The sequence below is a fragment of the Meriones unguiculatus genome, chromosome 3, assembly GCF_030254825.1.
Source record: "Meriones unguiculatus strain TT.TT164.6M chromosome 3, Bangor_MerUng_6.1, whole genome shotgun sequence".
Lineage (NCBI taxonomy): Eukaryota > Metazoa > Chordata > Mammalia > Rodentia > Muridae > Meriones > Meriones unguiculatus.
In genome coordinates this window covers 273,149-296,060 of record NC_083351.1, presented here as the reverse complement: position 1 = coordinate 296,060, position 22,912 = coordinate 273,149, and the positions used below count along the sequence as shown (strand labels likewise).

At 50.2% G+C, this 22,912-nt stretch overlaps 1 protein-coding gene across 9 annotated transcripts; it reads left to right on the top strand.

The window, feature by feature from the left end:
* Positions 1–109: 109 nt before the first annotated feature.
* C1qtnf12 (C1q and TNF related 12) lies at positions 110–13,592 on the top strand. Of its 9 annotated transcripts, none has more exons than XR_009590394.1 (8): positions 110–4,325; positions 6,145–6,261; positions 6,376–6,496; positions 6,579–6,730; positions 7,167–7,275; positions 7,445–7,539; positions 7,671–7,749; positions 8,012–8,071. XR_009590394.1 is itself a non-coding variant. In XM_021655993.2 (8 exons), exons 1-8 carry the CDS (start codon positions 4,167–4,169, stop codon positions 8,108–8,110), a joined length of 927 nt encoding a protein of 308 aa, XP_021511668.1. In that variant the 5' UTR covers positions 110–4,166; the 3' UTR covers positions 8,111–8,223. The 9 variants fall into 9 exon arrangements, 7 of the variants coding, with proteins under 7 accessions (XP_021511668.1, XP_021511660.1, XP_060234871.1 ...); XR_009590393.1 differs by having other exon boundaries at positions 7,167–7,287; XM_021655993.2 differs by having other exon boundaries at positions 7,445–7,535; positions 8,012–8,223.
* The last annotated feature ends 9,320 nt before the right edge of the window (positions 13,593–22,912 follow it).

Here is a 22,912-nt window from a genome sequence, read left to right as displayed (position 1 = left end):
GTGTGTGTTCTTAGTGGAGGAGCTGAAGTCCTCGTGGTGGGGCCAGTGCTGCAAACCTCCAGTGGGCCGAGTGGGCTAGCTGCTAACCCTGTAGGTGGGGTTCTAGAAGAGGACTGATCTGGCCTCACTGTAAAACTGTGCTGATGAATGAGAGAAAACACTTCTAGGAGGTGCTTATTCCAGTTTTTGTTAAGGTGGAAGAGTGAACTTGCTCTCTGGCCTCACAGTATTACACTTAGAACAGTGGGTGAAGACTTCAGTGAAAGCTTTGCGGGGGAGGGGGGGGAGATGGCCCTGGAATTGCTGTCAGCCTAATCCCTCTTCCCTTTTCCACCTCCTTTGAGTGATGGAGAAGCAGGATCCCTGGGTGCCTAGTGAAGTCCTTCCTTATGTCTAGTTGGCCAGAAACCTGCATTCCTTCTGTGTTGGTGGACAGCAGAGACCTCAAGTCCCAGTGGACTGGGTCTTTGTATTTTGAGGCTTCTCCAAGGTCTTTTATTTGTCTTAAGTTAGGCCTATACCATCCTTTCCAGGTGACCTGTGTGAGATGGTGATTGCTACCAGATATGGGAAGGGAAATTGCCCAGAACACACATGAGGTTTAATTATCTAATCTGACAAGTTCTCAAGTTTTTCGATGTTTTACTCCCTTACAGCCATCACCATTTTAGTGTTTGTGTTTAATGTATCTGCAGTAGTTGTTTGGGAAAGCTGACATCTGTAAAGCACCAGGGGGAGGCAGTGATATCGTCTGTGTTGGCAAGAGACTTCTAAAGTAGCCTTGTTTCAGAAAACAGTGTTAAGGCTGAAGTGCAGTGTGTGATCATCTTCAGTTTAGCTCTGTAATTTACAACTAGTATAAACCGTGTAGCCCTCTTCTGAAAAATCTTTAGTTATGAATACCTTTGTTTTTAAACACCATGCTGTCTATGTTAATATCCTTTCCTGGTAGGCTGTGAGCAAGGGGTCATGCCTAGGGGAGGGTATGTTGCTGCTGCCAAAAGGTGGCTTGACAACCCATGGCTGGGCCTGTTCCACTATGGACCTAGAGGTGTCTGTGCATGGCATGATCAGCACTTCACACTCATGCCTTCTGGCACCAGACATTAGTTCTTCCCTGGTCCAGGAGTGGTCTGTTGCATTTAGGTAACTGTTTAGTGTTAGTTCCAAATTCTTGTTTCCTGAAGTTCTCTTAAGACAGAATGTTACCAGGTTTAGAGTGTTCTCTGTGAAATCTCAACTCTTCCATGCTGCCCCCTTTGGGGAGGTAGGGGGTTTCAAGACAGGGTTTCCCTGTGTATCCCTGGCTGTCCTGGAACTCTTTGTAGACCAGGCTGTCCTCAACTCAGAGATCCCCCTGCCTCTGCCTCCCAAGGGCCGGGATTCAAGGTGTATGTCACCACTTCCCACCGGAAATCTCAACTCTTAAGAGCTCAGAAAGAAAGAAAATCTTACGAAGTGCTTGTTCTTAAGGTACAAGTAAAAAGCCAGCCTGCTGTCTGACCACACGGTGTCGCACTTAGTTTAGCAGCTGAGATGGCTTGCCAGGTTAGCCCCAGTACTCCTCCCCTCTTCCAGCTCCTTTGAGTGCTGCAGGACCCTGTAGAACTCACAGTACTTGTATTAACCCCAAAGAAAAGGTAACTTTGTTTTTTGACTGGATCAAGCATGCTTGACTTTGTGTGTTGCCCTTCTTGGGAGAAGTCGCTGATAGGGCAGTTGGGATGCTAGACTGCCCTTCATTAGATCTTCCTTCCCAAAGCTCATATTCTGTTGTTGTTTGTTTTTCAAGACAGGGTTTCTCTGTGTAGCCTTGGCTGTTCTGGAACTTGATCTATAGACCAGGCTGGCCTCAAACTCAGAGATACATCTGCCTCTCCTCTGGAGTGCTGGGATTAAAGACACCACCATCTCCTGGCTTTTATTGTTATTTAAAGAAAGGAACACCTTGGAAGGAAATTTCTCCATCTCTGCCACTTCTTGTTCCTCTCCTGAGACAAAACAGCTCCCAGGTAGCCTTTGCCTTTGGGATTTTTTTTTTTTTTTTTTTTTTTAACAGGGCCTCATGTGGCTCAGGCTAGCCTGAACTTACTGTTTAGCTGGGGCTGGCCTTGAATTCTCCTCTGTCTGCCTCCTAGGTGCTGGGATTTTGGCCTTGTGAATTTCATTATAGAGTAAGTGAGAGGGAGGAGTCTCCTTGCATAGTAAGCCAGTAGGGTCCTGTGAAACTGTTTTCTCCAGGGCTTAGAGAATGGACCCAGATGTTGGACCTGATTTTCCTAGGGGCTGCCTTGGTCAGCGTGGTCAGGGTTCTTGTGATACCCTTGGTTATTTTTCAAGTTGTTTGTGGCAGAGAGATGGTGAAGCTGGAAAACTGGTAACTTGAGTCCCTCCCCAGTCACAAAATTAGGTATCCCTGTGACAGGCCAAGTCTAGCCTCCTAGCCTGCCTGCTTATGAAGTGCAAGACAGAGCTGGGAAAACCCATTATCAGACACCTAAGAGGGTTAGACCACCAGGATATAGGTAGACAGAAGAACACATGCTGCATCTGTGTAAAGGTGGGCTCTGGGTTGATGCAACCCTGCGTCTTGAACTTGGGGCACAGAGGTTGTCTTTTGACACACAGTATATATAATATACATATTATATATTAGTTGAGTACAGGTCACCATCAGGGTCAAATGCTGGTGCAGAGTGTTCTCACCAGTAAACAAGGACATGAGCACTTGAGGCCTTAACAACTGTGTGAAACACTCCCAAGAGTCAGTTCTGCTGGAGATGACAGTTTGCTTGGGTGGGAGCCAGGAACAAGAGGAATGGGCACTTCCCTTACATTTTCCCCCATTCCAGCTTTGTTAGGCTTCTCTGACTGGATGTGGCCTGAAGCTGGGATGGCTTGCTTGGCCACCTTTCACTCTTCTGGTGTGGGAGTTGATGGGGCTTGATTCTAGAATATTCTGTTTTGTTTACCAAGGACCCATATCCACTGGATCCAGGGTGTGTTGGGGATGCAGCTCCTGAACATTTATAGAACAGTTGGAACCACGGGCTGGCTGTTCTTAGCCACAGCGTTTACTAGTTGGAGATCATCTGGCTATTGGGAGCCCTGGCCTAGTCTCAGAAGGGCCACTACCTCATTCATAGTCACTGAGCCCAGGGTATTCATTGGCTTGGCCTCAGCTAACCAACTTGCAGCCTGAAGGTGTTTCGGGACCTTTCTCTGGGGGAAAGGTCTTGCCACTGTATCCGGGGTACTGGATGGAGGAAGTTATATTGGTTAGCAAACTCCTCGCTGTGTAGCTCGGGCCTGTTGTAAACTCATAGGAGGCAGGCCTAGGAGACTGACAGTGGAGGAGGGTAGAATGTAGAAGTTGGCCCTGTGCCTGTTGAAGAGTAGATAGCCTCTCCATGCTCTCCTGGTTTCAAAGAGGTTAGCTTGGCAGACTTCACGTAAGCAGAGGAGGGTCGCTGGTGTGGGGGGGGGAGGGGGTTCCAGCGACCAAGTGATGGTGGAGATGTTCTACTTTCCCAGTGCCCTGTGCTGGGGGCTGAGGTTGGGACCTGCTTCGGGGCCGGAATGAGGTGTGTGGGAAGGTCTGAGAGATTTGTACACAGCTTCCTAACGGGAATGAATCACTTGGGATTCACTGCCCTGAAGGTGTAGGTATGAAAGATACCACAGAGAGTTGGTGTTAACAGCCTCCACCCCCTACTTCCAGCTTAACTAACAGGAATTCTGCTGAGACCAGGGGCTGTTGGGGCAGGGAAGATGCATCCCAGCTCCTCCCTACTCCTTAGGAAGCCGTGATGGAATCCAAGGTCATAGGGGTCCCGCCCCACCCCACCCCGCCCCGCCTTACCTTCCAGGAGGTGGAAGGGCTCCTGGTGAGACCTCCCCTTGGAGCCTGAGAGGCCTAGGAGGGAGGGAGGGCTCATTTAGTGGCGGGAGGAGGGGGTTTCCTGCAAGGGCACTGAGCAGGAGGGGAGGCCGGCGAAGACAGCAGCTCTTTGCTGCACTCTGGCTCGTCCTGTAGACTTGGCGCCAGCGGCGGCTGGGCTCATCCCTGGGCCTCGCCCCCGCGCAGGGGCTCTGAATGCCGCCGCCCCCATGAGAACACTGGCCAGAGCTCCTGTCCCTAAGCCTCTGCTTGCGGAGACTGAGCCATGTGGGTCTGGACCTGGGCCGCTGCAGCCCTTTTCTGGCTGCCGACTACTGGAGTCGGGGCACGGCAGGAACACAAGAAGCCTCGGCAGCTGGCTGCGCGTGTGGAGTCCTCCAATATTACAACATCCAACCACGAGGGATTGCTAGGCTCCTTCAAGGTAGGCGCCGGCCGGGGAGCATGTGCGAGGAAAATGTGCGAGCGCAGTGCTAGGCACAGCTTCCAAGCTCAGAGTGTCTCCCTCCCCCGATGGCTCTGTTCCCCTTTTCCCGGGTCGCACTGCCTGAGACCTTAATTACTTTTTTTTTGCGGAGTTTGCTGCCGCCAGGACAGGGCCTGACCTGTTGGGAGAGTTTCCCTCTGCCATGCCTGCTGGGTCTGAGAAGAAGCAGTACTCCTGGTAGGGCAACAGCTATCGTTTGAAGCCTCAGTGTGCTTTTCAGCAGTCTGATGCCATTGGGTATACTTGCTATTTTAGGTGGGGAAGGACTTCGGGCAGACTGGCGAATGACTGTGTCATTCCGTGTGCGACAACTCCTGAAGTAGGCAATCGTCTGACTAGCCTGACTCCTGTGCTTTCCAGGGACCTGTGGTGGTCTCATCTACTGTGGCATCCTGCATGTCGAGTACCCTGTTAGAGTCCTCCAGAGACAGAAATCTCTCCCGATCACTTGTCTTAAAGCCATTCTAGGGGTCCCCAGAACAGGAAGGGAAGCAACTGTTTTCCAAACAGCCCCCCCACCCCCCGTGGCTCTGAACCTTTGACCTTTGCATCTCTCCTTTGTAGCCTGTCACTGCATCTGCCAGCTTAGTTGCCTCTCAGCCCAAATCAATCCACCTCAAGCGGTGTGAGGTCCCATTTTCCTGATAGACAGAATGAGCGGAGCTGAGGGAATGTAAGCTGTGGGCTGGTTCCTGGGCAGGCAGAAGGGAGATCATGACCACTCATAGTGGGAGATCCTGCAAGTGTTTGATCCTGAGTAATCCTCCTTAGGTACTAGGGAAGGTCAGTGGTGCCCACCCAGCTGAATGGTGCCCTGCCTAGGTTGTCTTTTCAGACAGTTTGGGAAGACGTTAGCAGGGTAGGGCTTCTGTGAACTCACTCTCCAGGTGCTCCTGCTCTTTTTGCTGGGGTAGTCTTGCTCTACATTTCCCTGCAGCCTTTGTCCTTGGCCCAGCTGTGTCTGGTGCCCTCAGTGCTAAGGATTCAAACAGATAGATACTGGGTGGAGAATTTTGGTACATTCAGATGTACCAAAATTGTGTCTGTCTCTGGGTAGGACCCAGGCGGGAAGCAGTTTTGCCAGTTCTTCCTAGCTCAATGACCTGTCTGGAGGAGAGCATCCTTATTTCCGATTAGGAGCTCCAGTATCCATTCAGGACTGACCTTGTGCCGGGACCCTTGGCTTACTCTGGTCAGTGAAGGCAGGAGCGAGCATCTTGAAACAACCAGACGGTCATAGCTAGGCTAGTGGCTGCTATACTCCTATCCATTCCACAAACTGCCAACCTGATACCTCCCATCACCCCATCCTAATTGTCCCCAGAGACAGGCTTGGCCCTTACCAGGCATACTCTACCAGCCATTTCCATGTATCTACAGCCAACTTTGGCTCATTTAAGGCTAAATCAGGTTTGCCCCATGAGTCCATTATACTTTCATGAGGGCAGGATCAGAGGAATAAGGTCATTTTCACAAAGGTCCAAGGTACTTTAGTATCAGGTTCTTGCTTTCACAGAGGCCCCAGACCTCACCTTGCCTGTTCCCTCCCCAATCCCCAGCACATACACACATGGGGACATAATAGGTTCTGATCACCGGGGATTGTCCCTTTGGGCCATGAGCTATCCCTGTGACATTTTACTGTGTACCTGAATTTCCCACTAACCAGAAGTTCACATGTATCTGTGGGGTATATTAGGACAGAGGCCAGGGGCCTGGTGGTCAGTATATTAGCCTTGCTTCTCTGGCTTTCCAGCCAGCAGAGGCCTCTGGACCTGAGCTCTCAGATGCCCACATGACATGGCTGAACTTTGTCCGCCGGCCAGATGATGGGCCCTCAAGAAAACGGTGTCGTGGCCGAGACAAGAAGTCGGTGAGGCCCTGAGCTGTGTGGGACCAGCTCTTAGGGGTTGTTTTCAGCTTCTGAGCCCAGGGAAGAGGGTGACTAGAGTTCCTACTCAGATTCACTTTCTTTTACCTCTTCCAGCGAGGCCTCTCAGGTCTCCCAGGGCCCCCAGGCCCTCCTGGCCCTCCCGGCCCCCCTGGTTCCCCTGGTGTGGACGTCACCCCAGAGGCCTTGTTGCAGGAATTTCAGGAGATGCTGAAAGGTAAGATTGTACCCTGCACCCAGCCTCTTTCAGAAGCCCAGAAAGCTCTCAGGGGCCTAACTCCAAGTGGCTTTCCCCACAGAGGCGACAGAACTTCGATTCTCTGGGCCACCGGACATATTGTCACCCCAGGAACGCAGCCATCGGCTGGTGGTTGAGGCCTTCCACTGCCGTTTGAAAGGCCCTGTGCTAGTGGACAAGAAGACACTGGTGGAACTGAAAGGATTCCAGGCTGTGAGTGAGGACACAAGCTAAAATAATCTATCCTTTGTGCTTATATACCAAGGGGACAGCATAAAGGGGTGGTTCCTTATTGGCAAGACAGTTGCAAGACACATGCCTCCATTGGGCCCTAGAGATACTATTTGTAGAGGGTAAGGGCCAGCCTTTGTTAGGAGCTCTGGTGTGTCTCACCTTATACTAAGACAAAAATGGGGCCTAGAATTGCCATTCCCTATGGTAGCTTTTAGGGTCCTGTCCACCCATGGGAACCTGGCATCTTTGCCCTAGGTCATCCTTGGGTGCAGGTAAGCCCTGTCCTTTCCAAAAAAAAAAAAAGAGGCCCATGAAAAACCTGTTTGGGGTTGGTCTATGGATACCTCTCTTGGCTAGAGTGTACATGGTGAGGGTCCAGGCCCGAATCCAGCCAGTCACCTCCTAATCTTCACAGCCTACTGCCCAGGGTGCCTTCCTGCGGGGGTCTGGCCTGAGCCTGGCCTTGGGCCGATTCACAGCCCCAGTCTCTGCCATCTTCCAGTTTTCTGCCAGCCTGCACGTGGGTGAGCCAGCATGTATGTGCCATATGGGTGGTGGGTAGGTTCTCCCTTGAGGTTGTACCTCAGAGATGCCATCTACTCTGCTTGGGGCTAATACCCTCAGCCCTGGCAGACACTTGAGCCTGTTCTGGGCAGTGTCCTAAAGCCCACGTACCTGCTGCTTTCTCCATAGACCATAGTGAACTACAGGGCAGAGGCCGGTTGCGTACCCGGGACACAGTCCGTGTCCTCATCTGTATTGAGTCCCTGTGTCATCGCCACACGTGAGTGAGTCCTGCTGCCTGCCACAGTCCTCTGGGGTTTGTCCTTGGACTGAGATCATAAGTAGCCACCTGAGGGGTGTCTGGGCACCGTGGGCCAGCGGCCTCAACACTGTTGTCCTGTGGTGCTGTGCCCAGGTCCCTGGAGGCTGTCTCAGGCCTGGAGAGCAACAGCAGGGTCTTCACAGTGCAGGTTCAGGGGCTGCTGCAGCTACAGGTAAGGGTATTACAGGCTCAGGCAACAGGTGGGTGGGTTTCTCTAGCATGGGAGGGCCTCACAGCCTAGTGTAAGTAGTTGCTCGGGACCTCTGAACCCTTGTACCTAGGAGGGTGCTGCCTGGTCAGGATGTTTTTAGATCTGTGTGGACAGTGTATCAACTGTTGGGGCGTATTGGCTGCAAATGCTATCCCTGTGGGTGGGTAGGCTTCTACATTGGGGCCACCCACTAACGATGATGCTCACTGTGTGATGCCTTTAGTCTGGACAGTATGTCTCCGTGTTTGTGGACAACAGTTCTGGGACAGTCCTCACCATCCAGACCAGCTCCAGCTTCTCTGGACTGCTTTTGGGTACGTAGAGGAGCTGAAGAAATGATTGAGGAACCAACACCATGCTTCTTAGAGGAGCTGGGAAGGACTGCTCTCCAGTTAATAGTTTTCATGGCAATAAAGAGCTCTAGACTTCTCCATCTCTCTGGAGTGCTATGTGGTTATTGTGTTGGTAGAAGTGGCAACTGAGTGGCCAAGATTTGAACAAAGATGCACAGCAAGCAGAAGACTATCCACATGATCCCAGAGCAGAGTGAAGTCCTCTCACAAGGTCTCCAGATAGACTTCCAGCCAGTAAGGGAAGGAGCAGGGAACCAGCAAAATGGTTTCTCTACCTGCTGGGGACTGAGTCAACCCTGAGGCAGAGGCAGGCAGATCTCTGAGTTTGAGGCCAGCTTGGTCTCTACAGTGAGTTCCAGGACAGCAAACAGAAACCCTGTCTCAAAAAACAAAACAAAAATCCAAAGTCTCTTTTAAAGTTCAAAAGTTCTCTAAAATAGCCAAGACCTCATACCTGTGGGTTTCTGTAAAATAAAAAAACCAAGTTAAATAATTATTATTTCAAGAGAAAAGAACCAGGGTACAGTCACAATCAAAGCAAAACTAAAGTCCGAGAGTATAAAAAGTTGAGTGCTTTGTGTCTGGGGTCAGTTCCACATGCAGGATGGCTTCCACACGTGTTGCTGTCCTTGGTGATTATCCTATGGTACAGGCATCTCCAAAATGCTGGGCTCTCTTTGGTCCTCAACTTCTCTCCACAGCCCTATTAGTTAGTTGTGCAGCTTTTACCACACCTGAGTCTGTACCATCATCAATGGCCTTTACTGGTCTCAGAGTGTCAGATCTTGTTGCTTTCCGTGACTCTTCATGCCTCCAAAATCAGTATCACCTGGGGAAACCTCCTACATATTACCAAGTTCAGCTGCTAGGGTGAGGTTCAGCCTTGGCTGTTTTCTAGATCACAGATTCTAGGTGCTGACCCTGAGAAAATGCTTTCCAGAAGATTTTCCCTCAATAATGTTTGTCTCTTCCTCCCCTTTCTTTTTTTTCTTCCTCTTTTGTATTTATTTATTTATTTATTTGTTTGTTTGTTTTAATCGCTTTACAGCCTGATCCCAGCCCCTTCCCTCTCTTCTCCCTTCTTCTCCCAGTCTTGCCCTCCTGCCACTCTCCCCTCTTCTCAGAGAAGGGGCCACTAAGGGATACTAACCCACCCTGGCCCTTCTTGTCACAGCAGGACTAAGCACATCCTCTCCCACTGAGGCCAGAAAAGGCAGCCCAGCTGGGGGGAAGGAATCCAAAGACAGGCAACAGAGTCAGAGCTAGCCCTTAGTCCCATTGTTAAGGGACCCACATGCTGACCATGCACATCTGTTACACATGTGTAGGGGTCTAGATCTGGCCCATCCAAGCTCTTTGGTTGGCTCAGTCTTTCTAAGACCCAATGGTGTTGGTCTCATCATCACCATGATTCTTCATCTGACTCTTCATCCCCAGCCAAGATTTCAATGTAGTGGTTCTACTCTCTTGTCAGTAACAGCCAATTCTTCAGCCCTAGCTGACCAGAACCACAGATTCTTAATTCAAAATAACAAATAGCCCTGATAATAGGATTTAAGGGACACTCAAACATCCCCCTGAAACTTCACAAACAAGGCCTTCATCTTCTCTTCTGCTCTCTGCATTATTTTATAAGTTATCATGATAGCTCATTAAGTTCTGAGCACTCAATGGCTTTTCTAGCCCCACGCTCCAAAGTCCTTTCACAGTCCTCCCCAAAGCACATGGTCAGGTCTGTCACAGTAATATTCTACTCCTGGTACCAATTTCTGTCTCGGGGCTTCTATTGCTGTCATAAAACATAATCAAAAACTTGGGGAGGAAATGGTTTATTTCAGCTTACAATTCTCAGATCACATTCCATCACCAAGGGAAGTTGGGGCAGGAACTCAAGGCAGAAAGTGAAACAGGCCACGGAGAAATGCCGCTGATTGCCTTGCTCCTTGTGGCTTGCCCAGCCTGCATCTCTCTCTCTCCCTACCCTCCTTTCTTTTTTCCTTTGGGCAGGATCTTTCTATAGTCCTGACTGTCCTGTCCTAGAACTCTTTGTGCAGCCCAAGCTGGCCTTGAACTCAGTGAGATCTGACCCCTGAGTGTTGGAATTAAAAGATGTATGCCACTATGCTCAGCTCAGCCCACTTTTTTGGGGGAGGGGAAGGGGTTGCAGGTTTCAATACTGGGTTTCTCTGTGTCCTGGACCAACTTTATAGATGAGGTTGGCCCCAAACTCACAGTGATCTGCCTGCCTCTGCCTCCCAGAGTGCTGGGATCATAGGCATGCACCATCTCATCTGGCTGTCAATCCACTCTTATGCAGCCCAGAACCACTTTCCCAGGGATGACACTGCCCACAGTGAGCTGGGCCTTCTCACATCAATCATTAATCAGGAGAATATGCCACAGATTACAGGCCTTTTTGTTGGTTTGGTTTGGTTTGGTTTTGTGTTGGGTTGTTTGAAACAGTATCTCACTCTGTAGCTCTTGAGTGTCGTGGGACTCATTGTGTGGACCAAACAGGGTCTCAGACTCAGAGATCCACCTACCTCTGCCTCCTAAGTGTTGAGATTGAAGGCGTGTGCCAGCACACATGGCCGGGCCAGTCTTATGGAGGCGTTTTCTCAGTTGAGGTTCTCACCTTCCAGATAACTCTAGCTGTGTCAAGTTGACAAAACAAACAAACAAAACTGGTCAGCACAGGGCCCCTGTGGGGCCTGTCCCCTATGAGTAGGGGTCCCAGAAGGGGGCTCAAGTGTATATAAGCAATAAACAAGACTGCCCACTTCCTAGGCAGCTGTGCCAAGCTGAAGAACACCTTCAGGCCAAGGTGTGAGATAAGATTTGGGTTAGGGAAGCCTGCCCAGGCTGAGGCAGGAGTTCCCCTTCTTGCTACCTTCCTCAGTAATGGCCACCACTCCCCAAAGATCAGAGGATGGGTGGAGTATCCCTGTTGGCCCATCTGCTGCAGTCCTCAAGGTAGGAACAGTGGCTAATGTGAGACCCCTCTAACCCTACACTATTTGGCAAACTTGGATCAAAGATTGTAAATTAGCGTAAGGATGTCCTAGCCGGCTGAGCTAAGATTCCATCTCTAGATGGTACCTGGGCCATCAAAAGGTGTTGGTAAGCTTTCTCAACACCTCTGACTTCTTTCACCACAACAGGCCTTCAGAATTTTGTTTTCAAGATTGAGCAGGGGTCTCCCTTGCCCTGGAATGATCTCCCAAAGGGAAATATACAGCAGAGAGGTGAGGAGTCTGCTCATAGGCCTGTGGGCAGTGTGTAAGCTGAGGCAGTAGAAACTGGAAGAGGCCAAAGTATGTGGGCTGTTAACTCACCCAAAACCTTGACCCTCCTTGAGGTGCCATAGGAGGGCTCCTCGCTAGGGTCTTGCTGGGCAATGAGGCAGGTCAACCAAGCTAGTTGCTGAGCTAGTGTGAGTGGCGCCAGTCTATGTAGTAGTAAGCTTGGCCACTGACCCATCTCCACCTTTCTTCTGGACACCCCCGCAGCCCCCATTGTGGCGTCAGGGGCTGGGGCTGTCTGGAGAGGTCTGTATTTCACTTGGCTGCAGCTTTAATGTCAACTACTTTAAATGGGGGATGGTGAAAAGCCTACTAGGGTCCATATGGAGTATACCATGGTCCCTACTGAGTAAATAAAAGGGAGCCCAAAGAAGGAGTAACTGGCCTCCCACTTGCCAATTACTGAGGTCTTGACAGGGAGTCCAGGCCAGATTTTAAAATCCACACTTAGGGATGCCGCTTCCCTTTCTGCCCTCACACCCTTGTTGGGCAGCCTACCTACTGGACTGGGTCTGCAGCTCTCAGGTCCTTCTAGCACTCGGGCCCCTTGGGCTGTGGCATCAATGGACTCTTACCCCAGGGGGACTAGGGCCTCCACCCGCTATAGCAGGGAAAGTAGTTTACATATGGGGTAACTTTTCAGGACCTATCAGTGGAAATATTAAGGCCAAGCTTCCATGAGAAGGCAGAGCAGGGTCTAGGAAGGGGGTGGCACGGAAGTATGGCTTGAATATCTACACCTGCAGATCCATAAACAACCCTCACTAGGATTTTCGGGGCTCTCTTCACGGCCCTGTGATTCCTCTGCTCTACTAGTGACAGCATTACCCTGTGCAGATTGGGCTAAGGCTGGAAGCCAGCCACCCAGTATGGTGGGCAGTACCACCAGACTCCAGAGCCACATATAGGGCCTCCTTGCCCATTGTAAGGGTCTCTCAGCTTTGTTCTTTGGTCTCAGTCTTATTGGCTGCTGTAGGGGCTATAATCCCCAAGATGGAGACTCAGAGAATGGGACTTAGGGCCCCACAAAGAGACAGATGGAGATGAGGAGATGAGAGATGAGGAGACACCATGGTCAGGGGCAGAGCAATGCCTGGGCAGATAGCCAAGATCAGGGTGGGCCTTGTCTGGGTGCCTGACTCTACCTGCATCTGTCTGTCTGCTCTTCCTCCCCGTCCTGCCCCTAATCGGAGGTCATTAGCCACTTAGATGTAATTTCCTTGGAATGTGCTGTCTCTAGATGAGCCCTAGAGGCTGGGGGCCCAAGAGCAAGGGAGTGGGCGTCTAGGGTGGAGTGGAAGGTTCCAACTGAGGGTCCAGGTCACAGATACAGAAAAACCCATGCAACCTGCCCAAAAGAAAAGCAGCCAGGCTTTTCGCTTGTTCTCAGCTGTACCATGTGGTTTTCTCAAGTCTCACATGGTCATAGGCTCTGATGTCCCATATGTTCATGAAGGACACCTGGCATGGCTAACCTAGCCTAAGCATGGCATGCTACGGAAGGCAGACAGGCTGGAGTTGCTAGTATTCAGGTAGCAGCTAGCTTGAGGATTCCAAGAGTGGGGAGAGCTCAGGGGAAGGCGAGTTTCTTCTACACCATCCCATTTTGAAGCTGGTTTATGAAGTGGTCTAGATACTTGCTGTTCTTGGCTGGAGACAGAGAAAGCACTGGCAGTGCTGGACAGCCTTGGTTTGGCTCCTGATCCCAAGCCCTTGTTTTACGGCAGCTGAAGGTGCTGGCTGGCTTTGCTAACCCTTTTGCTAGGTTGACTTCCTAGCAGGGTCAGTCTGACCCTTCTGCCTGCCAGGCTAGGGCTTGGAAGTAGGGTATAACCATGGCCAAGACCTCCTGACTGTCCTGGAAGGCCATATCCAAGATGGAAATACTTGATCCAAAATCCTTCCTGAGTTTGGTTTTAGGCCCTCACCTGGTTAGAGCTGGTCAGCCCCTCCTAGAAGCAATGTCCCCTTTGGTGTTGGGAGTGTGCTGTAGTATTCAGTCAGAGATTGATCCATTGGAATCCTTGGCACCCTGTCCTGGGATTGAGCACTAACAAGGATGTGGTTTTCATGCCCAGAATGGCTGGAGAGACCTTTTAGGGTACATCTCAAGCTAGGAGATGGAAGGAATAGGCAGGGACAGGGGCCAAGCCTCTAAGACCTCCATTTTCGGTGCTGTGTAGCTTTGCCAGCGCTAGTCCCACATGTACCCACCCTGTGTTCCCCTTTGGGAGTTCAACATATAGAAGCTTGTTCATGCTGGCCTATACATGGGGCCTTAGACTATAGTCTTGACTTTTGGGTGGGTCTGCTCTAAGGGTTTCCTGTCCCCTTCTAGGGCCCCTGAGTTCTCAAGCAGTATATCATAAACCCAGACTACACATTTTGCAGAAAACCAGGAGTGCCTGGCTAGTGTGTAGAGGCTGTTTTTGGAGATGCTTCTCTCCATCTGAGTTTACTTGAGTTCCAGTATGGGCAACTTAATGTCTATATAGCTGACGTCAAGAGCCTGTGGGTGTGCCCTGCTATGTTCCCGCGGAGGCACCCTGAATGTGCACGTTTGTTTGTAGCGGAGGGGAAGGGTATCTGTCTCCATGGATCTCTGCATCCAGAAAGAGGCATGGGCTAAGTGTCCAGCTGACTGGAGCTCTCCATAAGTAAGTGACCAAACTCAGGAGTGGACATAGTTCTTGTACTTGGTGCTGGAAAGACCCGGTGGCATTAGTGCTGCTGCAGTGAGCAAGTAACTCCAGGGTGGGATATATGGTTTCTCATGGCCTGGCACGAGCTTACTGTGAGTACATCCCTGGCAGCTGAGGCTCCCTGGGTAGAAAAAGTGGGTAAAGAGGTCAAGGGAAAGGGGCTTCTCAGCCCCAAAGGGGTTCCTCTCTTCCTGGGAAGAGAGCCCTGTGTTGCAGTGAAGCCTAGTGTGCACTCTGTCTTGCCCCCATGGCACTGGCTTCAGACAAGCTGAAGAATCCACGGCTGTCTGTAGCTTAGAGCAGAACACAAGGGTCTGTGTCCTGGAACCACTGCTCACTGACTGGGCTTGGCCAGTGTGCCCCTAGGCAACCAAGTGAGGCCACTCTGGGCTCTAAGACCTCATGGCTCTACTCCTTCCAAGGACCTTACTGCTGGGGCCTCCTGCAGCCAGCCCAGATCTCTCATAGCCTAGTTCTGAGAACTGAGGCAGGTGGGCTGAGAAACACTCAGGTATGAAAAATAGCCTTGATTTTTACCTGTGCTGGCTGCCTCCATTGGCACGTCTCTCTGCCTATGTGTCTGGTGGTGTGCCTGGACGGGAACAAAGGGTCTTTGTTTGAAAGGATTTGGGGCACAGCCCCATGCTCTGGGGCAGTGACTCACAAGTTATTCCAGGAGATAACATCAGTTTTGCAACAGCCAGCATGCATACATGGAGCCCAGCCCTGGCAAAACTCTGGCTTCTCCTGCACCCACATCCCTACAGCAACCCTGCTGAGACTCGGTGATAGGAGGTGGCAGCCAGAACTGGAGTAAACAGGAAGCAAACTCCATTTCTGCCACTGAAGTATCCCAAACAACCATTCAATCCCAGGCAAGCCCTGGCCATCCCTTGGCCTTTCCAGATAGTCCCTAGTGGCCAAGAGGTAATGGAATTTGCTGCCATAGGCCTGTCTCTGCCACTGCCACAGGATGTACAGATGCCTGACTTTCCAAAGCATTTATAGGGCATAATTCAGGGTTCTTTCTCTAGTGCAGGGCTGACAGGGCTGGAGTACAGCCCATTCAGTATGCTGGGGGTCCAGACTGACCTGCCACCACCACAGAGACCACAAGGGTGGTCACTGACCACCATTTCCTCCCAGGATAGTAAGTGGGAGGCTGCGAATGGTCCATAGTAAAGGCTGGATCAGCCCAGTACTCCCAGACAGCACAGGAGGGGAGTAGCTGGGTCTCAGGTTTCCTTCTCTTTGGGTCACTGAGCTTGGTCACGGCCTGGCGTAGTGGAGAGGCAGAGCTTGATTCAGGCTCATATGGCCTGCTATCACACCAGGCCTGGCCTCAGAGAGGCAGTTGCTACCCATGGCATTTACAGTATGAAGCTGATGTGGCCACACACTACAACTCCCCAACCTGGAGCAGCATTGAGTGCCCAAGGCAGTGTGGCTGAGATGAGCTACAGTGTTGTTGGAGAGCCCCCAAACAGTATTCTTCCTGGGTGCTGCAGTCCATGGGAATACTGTTGAGGCACACTGCAGGGCTTGTTGGTAGTCACACATCGTGCAGGGACCTGAGTTTGGCAAGAGAGAAGCCCATTCATCCATTTCAGGATCATTCTGAAACCTTTGAGTTATTTACATCCTGAGCTTCCCAGATTGTGGGACGAAGTGTTTGCTTTCCCTTAGAACATCCCCCGTCCTCCTTTCTAAATATCCCTTGTCTTATCAGCTTCCCTACAAAGATGAATACCTTTCTCTGCTCCTGGGACTGGACCTAACTAGAAATGGAGAGGGAAGGAAGAAAAGAGATACAATACACAGACATGCTGCTGTTGGGTGAACTGGGCTCTCAGCTGGAGAAGCCACAGCACCCTGGAAGTGTAGTGTGTTTATTATATAGAATTGAACAGGAGGTGGAGTTATTACGTACACATGAACAAGGAGGCGGTGTTTAGCTACACAGCATTTAGCTAATCTCAGTAGGAGTAGTCTCCATGGTAGAGCAACCTTCGGGCCATAAGCACTCAGGGGAAATGCTGTGGTGGACATTGTCTGTACACACTATCAACATACACACATGAGTAAGTCTGCCATGCCTCTGGGCTTCACCCTTGGGATGGGAGTTCAGGGCGAGGCTTATTTTCCCATGGGTCTGGAGCCTTGGGGTTTTTGACATGTCTAAGCCATGTCAAACAGTACATAGGGACTTTCTTTACTCCTCCTGAAAAACTGCTCAATAATATCTGGGGCCACAGGCAGGCAGTTATAGCTTCAAGACACATCACCTGATGCCTTACTTCATGGGATAGCGATGGTGGCCCACTGGATAGTGTGTTAGAGGAAGTTAGGGAGATAGAGTTGAGCCCCTTCCAAACCCATTAGTTTAGCAGGAAAATTGCTTTTGCTGGACTGTGTTCGTGGGATTCCCTTTGTTCCTATGGGGAACCTGGAAAATAGAAAAATGGCAAAGCCCCTAATTCTGTGTAGCTCCACCCTGGGCACTGTTAGCAAGTTTGTACCTGAGACCTGTGGTCTGAGGTAGGATGACTAGAGCCAGAAATTTCTGCCTACATATCTCTAGCTGGGCTCAGTGGCACACGCCTGTAATCCCAGCACTCAGGGAGACAGAATCAGGCAGATCTCTGTGAGTTTGAGGCCAACCTGGTCTATAAAGTGAGTCCAGGACAGCCAGGGCTACACAGAAAAACCCTATCTCATCTCAAAAAAACAAAAACAAAAACCAAAACAACAACAAAACAAAACCCCAAAACTGTTTCTAGAGCTACTACTAAAACAACTTGCATTTACAAAATAGTTGACTAGTAGTTGTTCTGGATTGCACAAGAAGGGAGGCAGGGACCACTGACAGACATGATGAATGGTTTGTGGGATTTTTCTTCTTTCTCTTCCACTTCAGGGGCTGGCCTCTGATTTTCTGTCTCTTCATTTTCTTCAGGCAGATTTGTAGTTTGCTGTCAGCCACTTCAACCTGCTTGCCCTTTGCTCCCCTCTTCCCTTTTTTGCCTTTTTTTTTTTTTTTTTTGTCTGAAGATTACGTTTTTCCTCAGCCTTTTTTTCAGCTTTGTGTCCACCTTGGCAGAGATGGGCTTGGCTGACAGCCTCATGGGGCTGTGCCTGTGTTCCACCTTCACCAGCCCATCCGTGCTAACCTTCCTCTTGGGCACCATGATATGGCACTTGGAGTGGGAGGCACTTGGGATACTTAACCTGCCACAGAGCTGCACTGCACAGCCTACATGAACTGCTGAGACCCACTCAAGGGCTGTGGGAGAACTGGATCTTGGTGGGTTTTCAAAATCTGAAGTGAGCTTGGACTTTTTACACTAAGCACTGGCATGTCGGTAGAGTCCTGCAACATGATGGTTTGGGCCCAGTTACCACAGATGAGTGATACTAGATCTAGGAGAAAAGTGCTACCCATAGTTGGGGGCATCCATCTAGAATTTTGAAATCCAAAGGAAGTCTGTCTTAGTCACTGTTCTATTGCTCTGGAAAGACACCATGACCAAGTCAACTCTTATAAAAGAAAGCATTTAATGGGACTGGTTTACAGCATCAGAGGCTCATCCATTATCATCATGGTTGGGAGCATGGTGACATGTAGGTGAATGTGTGCTGAAGAGGTAGGTGAGAACTGCACATCCTGATCTGTAGGCTGGGGAGAGACTTTTGGCCTTGTATGAGCTTTTGAAACCTCAAAGCCCATCCTCTGGTGACTAAGCATTTAAATATGAGCATCCTTCCTTCCTTCCTTCCTTCCTTCCTTCCTTCCTTCCTTCCTTCCTCCCTCCCTCCCTCCCTTTCCTTCCTCCCTTCCTCCTTTTCTCCCTTCCTCCCTTTCCTTCCTCCCTTCCTCCTTTTCTCCCTTCCTCCCTTTCCTTCCTCCCTTCCTCCTTTTCTCCCTTCCTCCCTTTCCTTCCTCCCTTTCCTTCCTCCCTTCCCTCCCCTCCCTCCCTTCTTCCTTTCCTTCCTCCCTTCCCCCCTCCCTCCTTTCCTCCCTTCCCCCCTTCCTCCCTTCCTCCCTTCCTCCCTTCCTCCCTTCCTCCCTTCCTCCCTTCCTCCCTCCCTCCCTCCCTCCCTCCCTCCCTCCCTCCCTCCCTCCCTCCCTTCCTTCCTTCCTTCCTTCCTTCCTTCCTTCCTTCCTTCCTTCCTTCCTTCCGTGGTTTTGCTGTGTAGCCCTGGCTATCCTGGCCACTCTGTAGACCAGACTGTCCTCAAACACAGAGATCCATCTGCCTCTGCCTCCTCAGTGCTGGGATCACCACCACCTGGCCAAATACAAGGTTTTTTAGGGAGGAGCATTCAAACCACAATACCCACAATACCCACTGTTCCTGCTTTCTTGGGGGGTAGTACACAATAGGACTTTAAGCAAGACCTCCCCCAAATGCTTTTTTTGTCCTTTGCCATGGTGGGGTTTTGTTTGTTTGTTTTGTTTTGTTTTTATTGCTGTTGTTTTGTTTCTGAGACCAGGATTCTCTTTGTAGCCCTGGCTGTCCTGGACTGGCTCTGTAGACCAGGCTGGCTTCAAACTCACAGAGATTCGCCTGCCTTTGCCTCCTAAGTGCTGGGATTAAAGGCATGTGCCACCAGGCCTGGCTGGTCATGGTGTTTTGTCACACAATAGAACGCTAAGACAGACCACCTTAAATCAGCTAACCATGATCTCCTAGGTATGTAACATTTTGTCTTAAGAGATTGTAGCTAGTACTATGACAGGGACAGCAAAACGTAGTAAAAATTTTCCTGTTGACAACTCACTCTTGTGTGTACAACAAAGCTTAAGAGATAGGTCCCTTAAGGACCTCCATTTTTGCTATAGCGTGACACAATTACAAATGTGCACTACCACATCTGTCTTCCTGCTTGGGTTCTGGTGGTTGTTAGGATTATATGGCTAGCACTTTTACTGGCTGTCTCCCTGGGCTCAACTTAAATGTTATCCCTGTGTTATGTTGCAGTTTCCCCTCATTTATGTAACTGCAGCTTTTACACAGCCCCTGCTCCAGTTCCTGAAATAATGATTCTGAGGTTTTATTATTTACGAATAAATAATGCCTAGGTGATGAGCTTTGGCTCATTCCCCTACTAACTCATAACTTATATTACTTGTTTATTCTAGTCTGTGTGCCACATGGCTGGCTACCTCTCCTCAGTTTCGTGTATCCGTCTTCCTCAGAATCCAGGGCAAATCTCCCCTCTCTCCCAGAGTTCATCTCCCTCTGCTGGAACTCCCACGACCTATTTCCTACCTCAGCTAATAGGCCATCAGCTTTTTATTGATGGGTGGTGCTTCCATACTGTACACAAGAGATTCTTGTATGGAGAGCCAGTGGTGGCGCTCTTCCTTAAAACTCTACTTTATTTGGGGTGTTTAGGCCTCTACCTCCCTTCCACCAACCTCCCAACCTTAACTAGGAGAGAGAAAGGTTAGTGAGAAGAGGAGTCCCAGACCCCTTTACTTCTCCCAGCTAGTTAGGGTCACGGGGTTCTTTTAGGGCTTTATGCCAATTTCCTTCAGCTGTAGATGCAGCCAGCAGGTTCCTCCATGATGCTGCACCTGAAGCATTTCTCTCCATCTGTCTACTCCAAATGGCTGCACCATCTCTGGTCTCTGGTCTCTCCAAATTGCTCCATGCCTCACGCCATCACTGAACACCATACTGAATGCTCCACTGAACGCCACAAGGTCTCCTTCTCTGCTTCATACTTGTACTCTCAGAGTCCTAGACCACGCCCCTCTCCATGTGGCATGTGGAAGTCCATTACTAGCAGGCAAAGATCATACCCCAAACGTGACAATTAACAGGTGTGAACAAACTATAGCCCAACTAAAATCCCACACTTTTGATTAAAACAAAAGCATATTTACATAGCACACAAAGAAACCAAAACTTCCATTATAGATTCTCTCTGTACATTTAAAGCAGTCCATCTTGGAAGGAAGCTCTTTAAAATGCAGGATATTCTGGAGAGAAATAAAACATGGCAACCTGCAAGGAACCTGGTTAACAACCCCTGGAAGTTAACAACTCCAAAGCTTTAGGAAGTCCCTCTGACCAGATTTCCTTCCCCAAACATATGTAAGGTATAAGGACTGCTGAAAACCATTCTCAGACGAGCTGAGCCACCTAGAAGAGATAAAGAGGCAGGGACCAACTGAGCTGGGGGCTGGGGGAGTGGCCCTCAGATCAACTATGCCTGGAAGACACTGTCCAACCTGTTAAACCACCTCTAAGTTCTGCAGTGTGCTTCAGATTTTCAGCTTTCATAAGCTGTTCCCCATGCTGAGGTGAGCTGTTGGTGAGGCAGCTGCTTTGGAGTGATTTCTGACTCTGTAAATAACCCCTCACCCATATTCCTTGCAACCAACCCCAGTAACTCACTGGTTCACCAAATTAGATTTTGGGGGTGTATTTCACTTTGGTCTGTCACCAGTTCTGGTTGTTTTTCTGGGGTGAATAGCTATCTCCCTAGGAATAGTATCACACAACATCCTAAATAGCTAGCAACAGTGTTTGTTCTGTTGTTGTTGGTGTGTGTGTGTGTGTGCACACATGTGTGGAGGCTAAATAAACATCAACTTTGAGTATTCCTCTGGAGCTGACCACCTTGCCTGGTTTTTGACACAGGGTCTTGTACTAGGACCTGGGTATCACTGATAGACTGGCTGGCCAGTAAATCTCAGGGACATTCTTATTTCTGCCTCCCCTGGTGTGACCATCCCCAGCAAAGAGCCATTAGGGCTCACAGCCTGGGGTAGCTTCCACTGACCTGACTATGGAAGTAGTCGGGTCAAGAGTACATGACCTGACACTGGAAAGTTTGTCAAGAGACGAACAACCAATGGCAGGCCCAGAGATGGTGTGGAGGAACCTGATTGATCATCCCAAACTATAGAACCTGGTCTCTCTTCCAGAATAAATGAGTCTGCATACACTCACCGTCAAAATGTGTTCATCCAACTCCTGGTGTCTCTGTAGTGGCTCCAGCACCTCTCATCCCCTCAGCTTAGACCCCCTGTCCTCACCCAGGCTGAACCCTTGGGAAGAGGAGCAACATCTGGCACCCACCTCAGCCTAGGCCTCTGAGCATTGGCGAGATGCCACCTGATTCCATGAGTAGGCCCTTTTTCCTGGCTAGGCCAAGGTGGCCTTGGCCCCATCCATGTGTTTCTCAGCTGCTCATGGGTGAGCATGCAGCCCCCTCCTCTGTGTGTTTTTGGCTGCTTGTGGGTGTGCAGCCCCCTCCTCTGATCTTTTCCCCCCCATTTCTCATTCTTCCTCCACCTACCCACTATGGGTAATATTCCAATACCTCCTCCCGCCTTTCCTCCCAATTCTCTGACAAGGAGGTAGATTTTTCCCCCACACGACTGGAATCACCTCAGATTCTTTCCACCCAAACCCAACTGGAGCCTGCCCCCACTTCCCCATGGGCCGAACTCCACCCTTATCGCTTCTCCATAACACAACACTCGCTCTTCCTCCTACAGCCCCACCTCTCATACCTTGTCCTCCCACTCTTGCTTACCAACCACAGACACCCCCCCACACACACCTAATACTCATGGGGTGGAACTTCCAGTACGCCACCCTCTGGCTGCTGCCTACCCTGTTAATGCTGGACATGATGAGGCAGCCCAGTCCTGGTATCCCGCCCCACCTGCTGATTTGGCTGTCATTTGGAAGGTGGCCCTAGAGTCCAGTGTGGACTCCCCCTATTTTGAGCAGGCTCTTCTACAGTGGGCTATTCACTTGCAAACCCATTGTGACTGGAATTCCCTCTTAAAGGGGGTACTTGCTCCTAGTGTGTTCCTTCAATGGAAAGTGTCCTATAACGACCTGGCCAAATCCCAGGCCTGCTACAACCTCAAACTTGGTGTTCCTATTTCCTGGGACAGGCTTATGGGTATGGGTCCCTATAGGGACCTTGTCACCGAGGCCACCATTGGCCTTCATGGGTACTTTGACCAAGTCAAATCCATTGCTTTACAGGCCCTAAAGGCATGCCTTCCTAACAAGCCACAGACTTGTTCTGCAGCCTTGTACAAGGACCCTCAGAGGGTTTACTGACTTCCTTACTTTTGTGATGGAGTCAGTGGACTGATGTAACCCCTCCTTGTCCAGCTAGAGAGGCTCTGGTTAAACAACTTGCTTGAGAAGGAGTCTCCACTGCAGCCCACAATGCCATCACGGCCATCCGAAATGAAGAAACCCATAAGTGGATCACTGCCGCCTAAGATACTAAGCCCATGATAGCACCCTTCGAGGTTCTTATGGCCTCTTTGCAGATCCTGGCTATTGACAGACAACCTTCTCAAAACCATGCTGAGGGTGTGGCCAGCCAGGCTATTACCACTGCTCCTGCCCAAGGGGAGCCTCATGCCCCCATTCCCACACTCCATGCTCTCAATGCTGCAAAGGTTATCATTGGGCTAAAGACTGCAGATCTGCCCTTCTTTAAACTTTCCCCTGGGGCAACCCTCAGCATTGCCAGTGAGAGACCCACCCACACATTCAATGGCCCCTTCCTATCTTTGAGTATTCCCCTTGAATGACTGTGTTCCTAGATGGGGGTCATCCCTGATACTGAAAACTTCTCACTGCCATGGATGTTGTCCTGACCACAGACAATTGTTCCTTTTATGATGACATCTCTGGCCCCTGACACCTCTGGCCTCTCCCCACATCTCTACTCCACACCCTCTTCCCCAACCCAAGGCTTCACACCCCCAATCCTAAGG

Excerpts from the sequence above, each read along its gene's own strand:
- C1qtnf12 (XM_060378886.1), top strand. The coding sequence starts at position 4,167 with ATGTGGGTCTGGACCTGGGCCGCTGCAGCCCTTTTCTGGCTGCCGACT. Across the intron at positions 6,262-6,375 it reads GTGGCCGAGACAAGAAGTCG|CGAGGCCTCTCAGGTCTCCC; the intron begins GTGAGGCCCTGA and ends TACCTCTTCCAG. Across the intron at positions 6,497-6,578 it reads ATTTCAGGAGATGCTGAAAG|AGGCGACAGAACTTCGATTC; the intron begins GTAAGATTGTAC and ends CTTTCCCCACAG.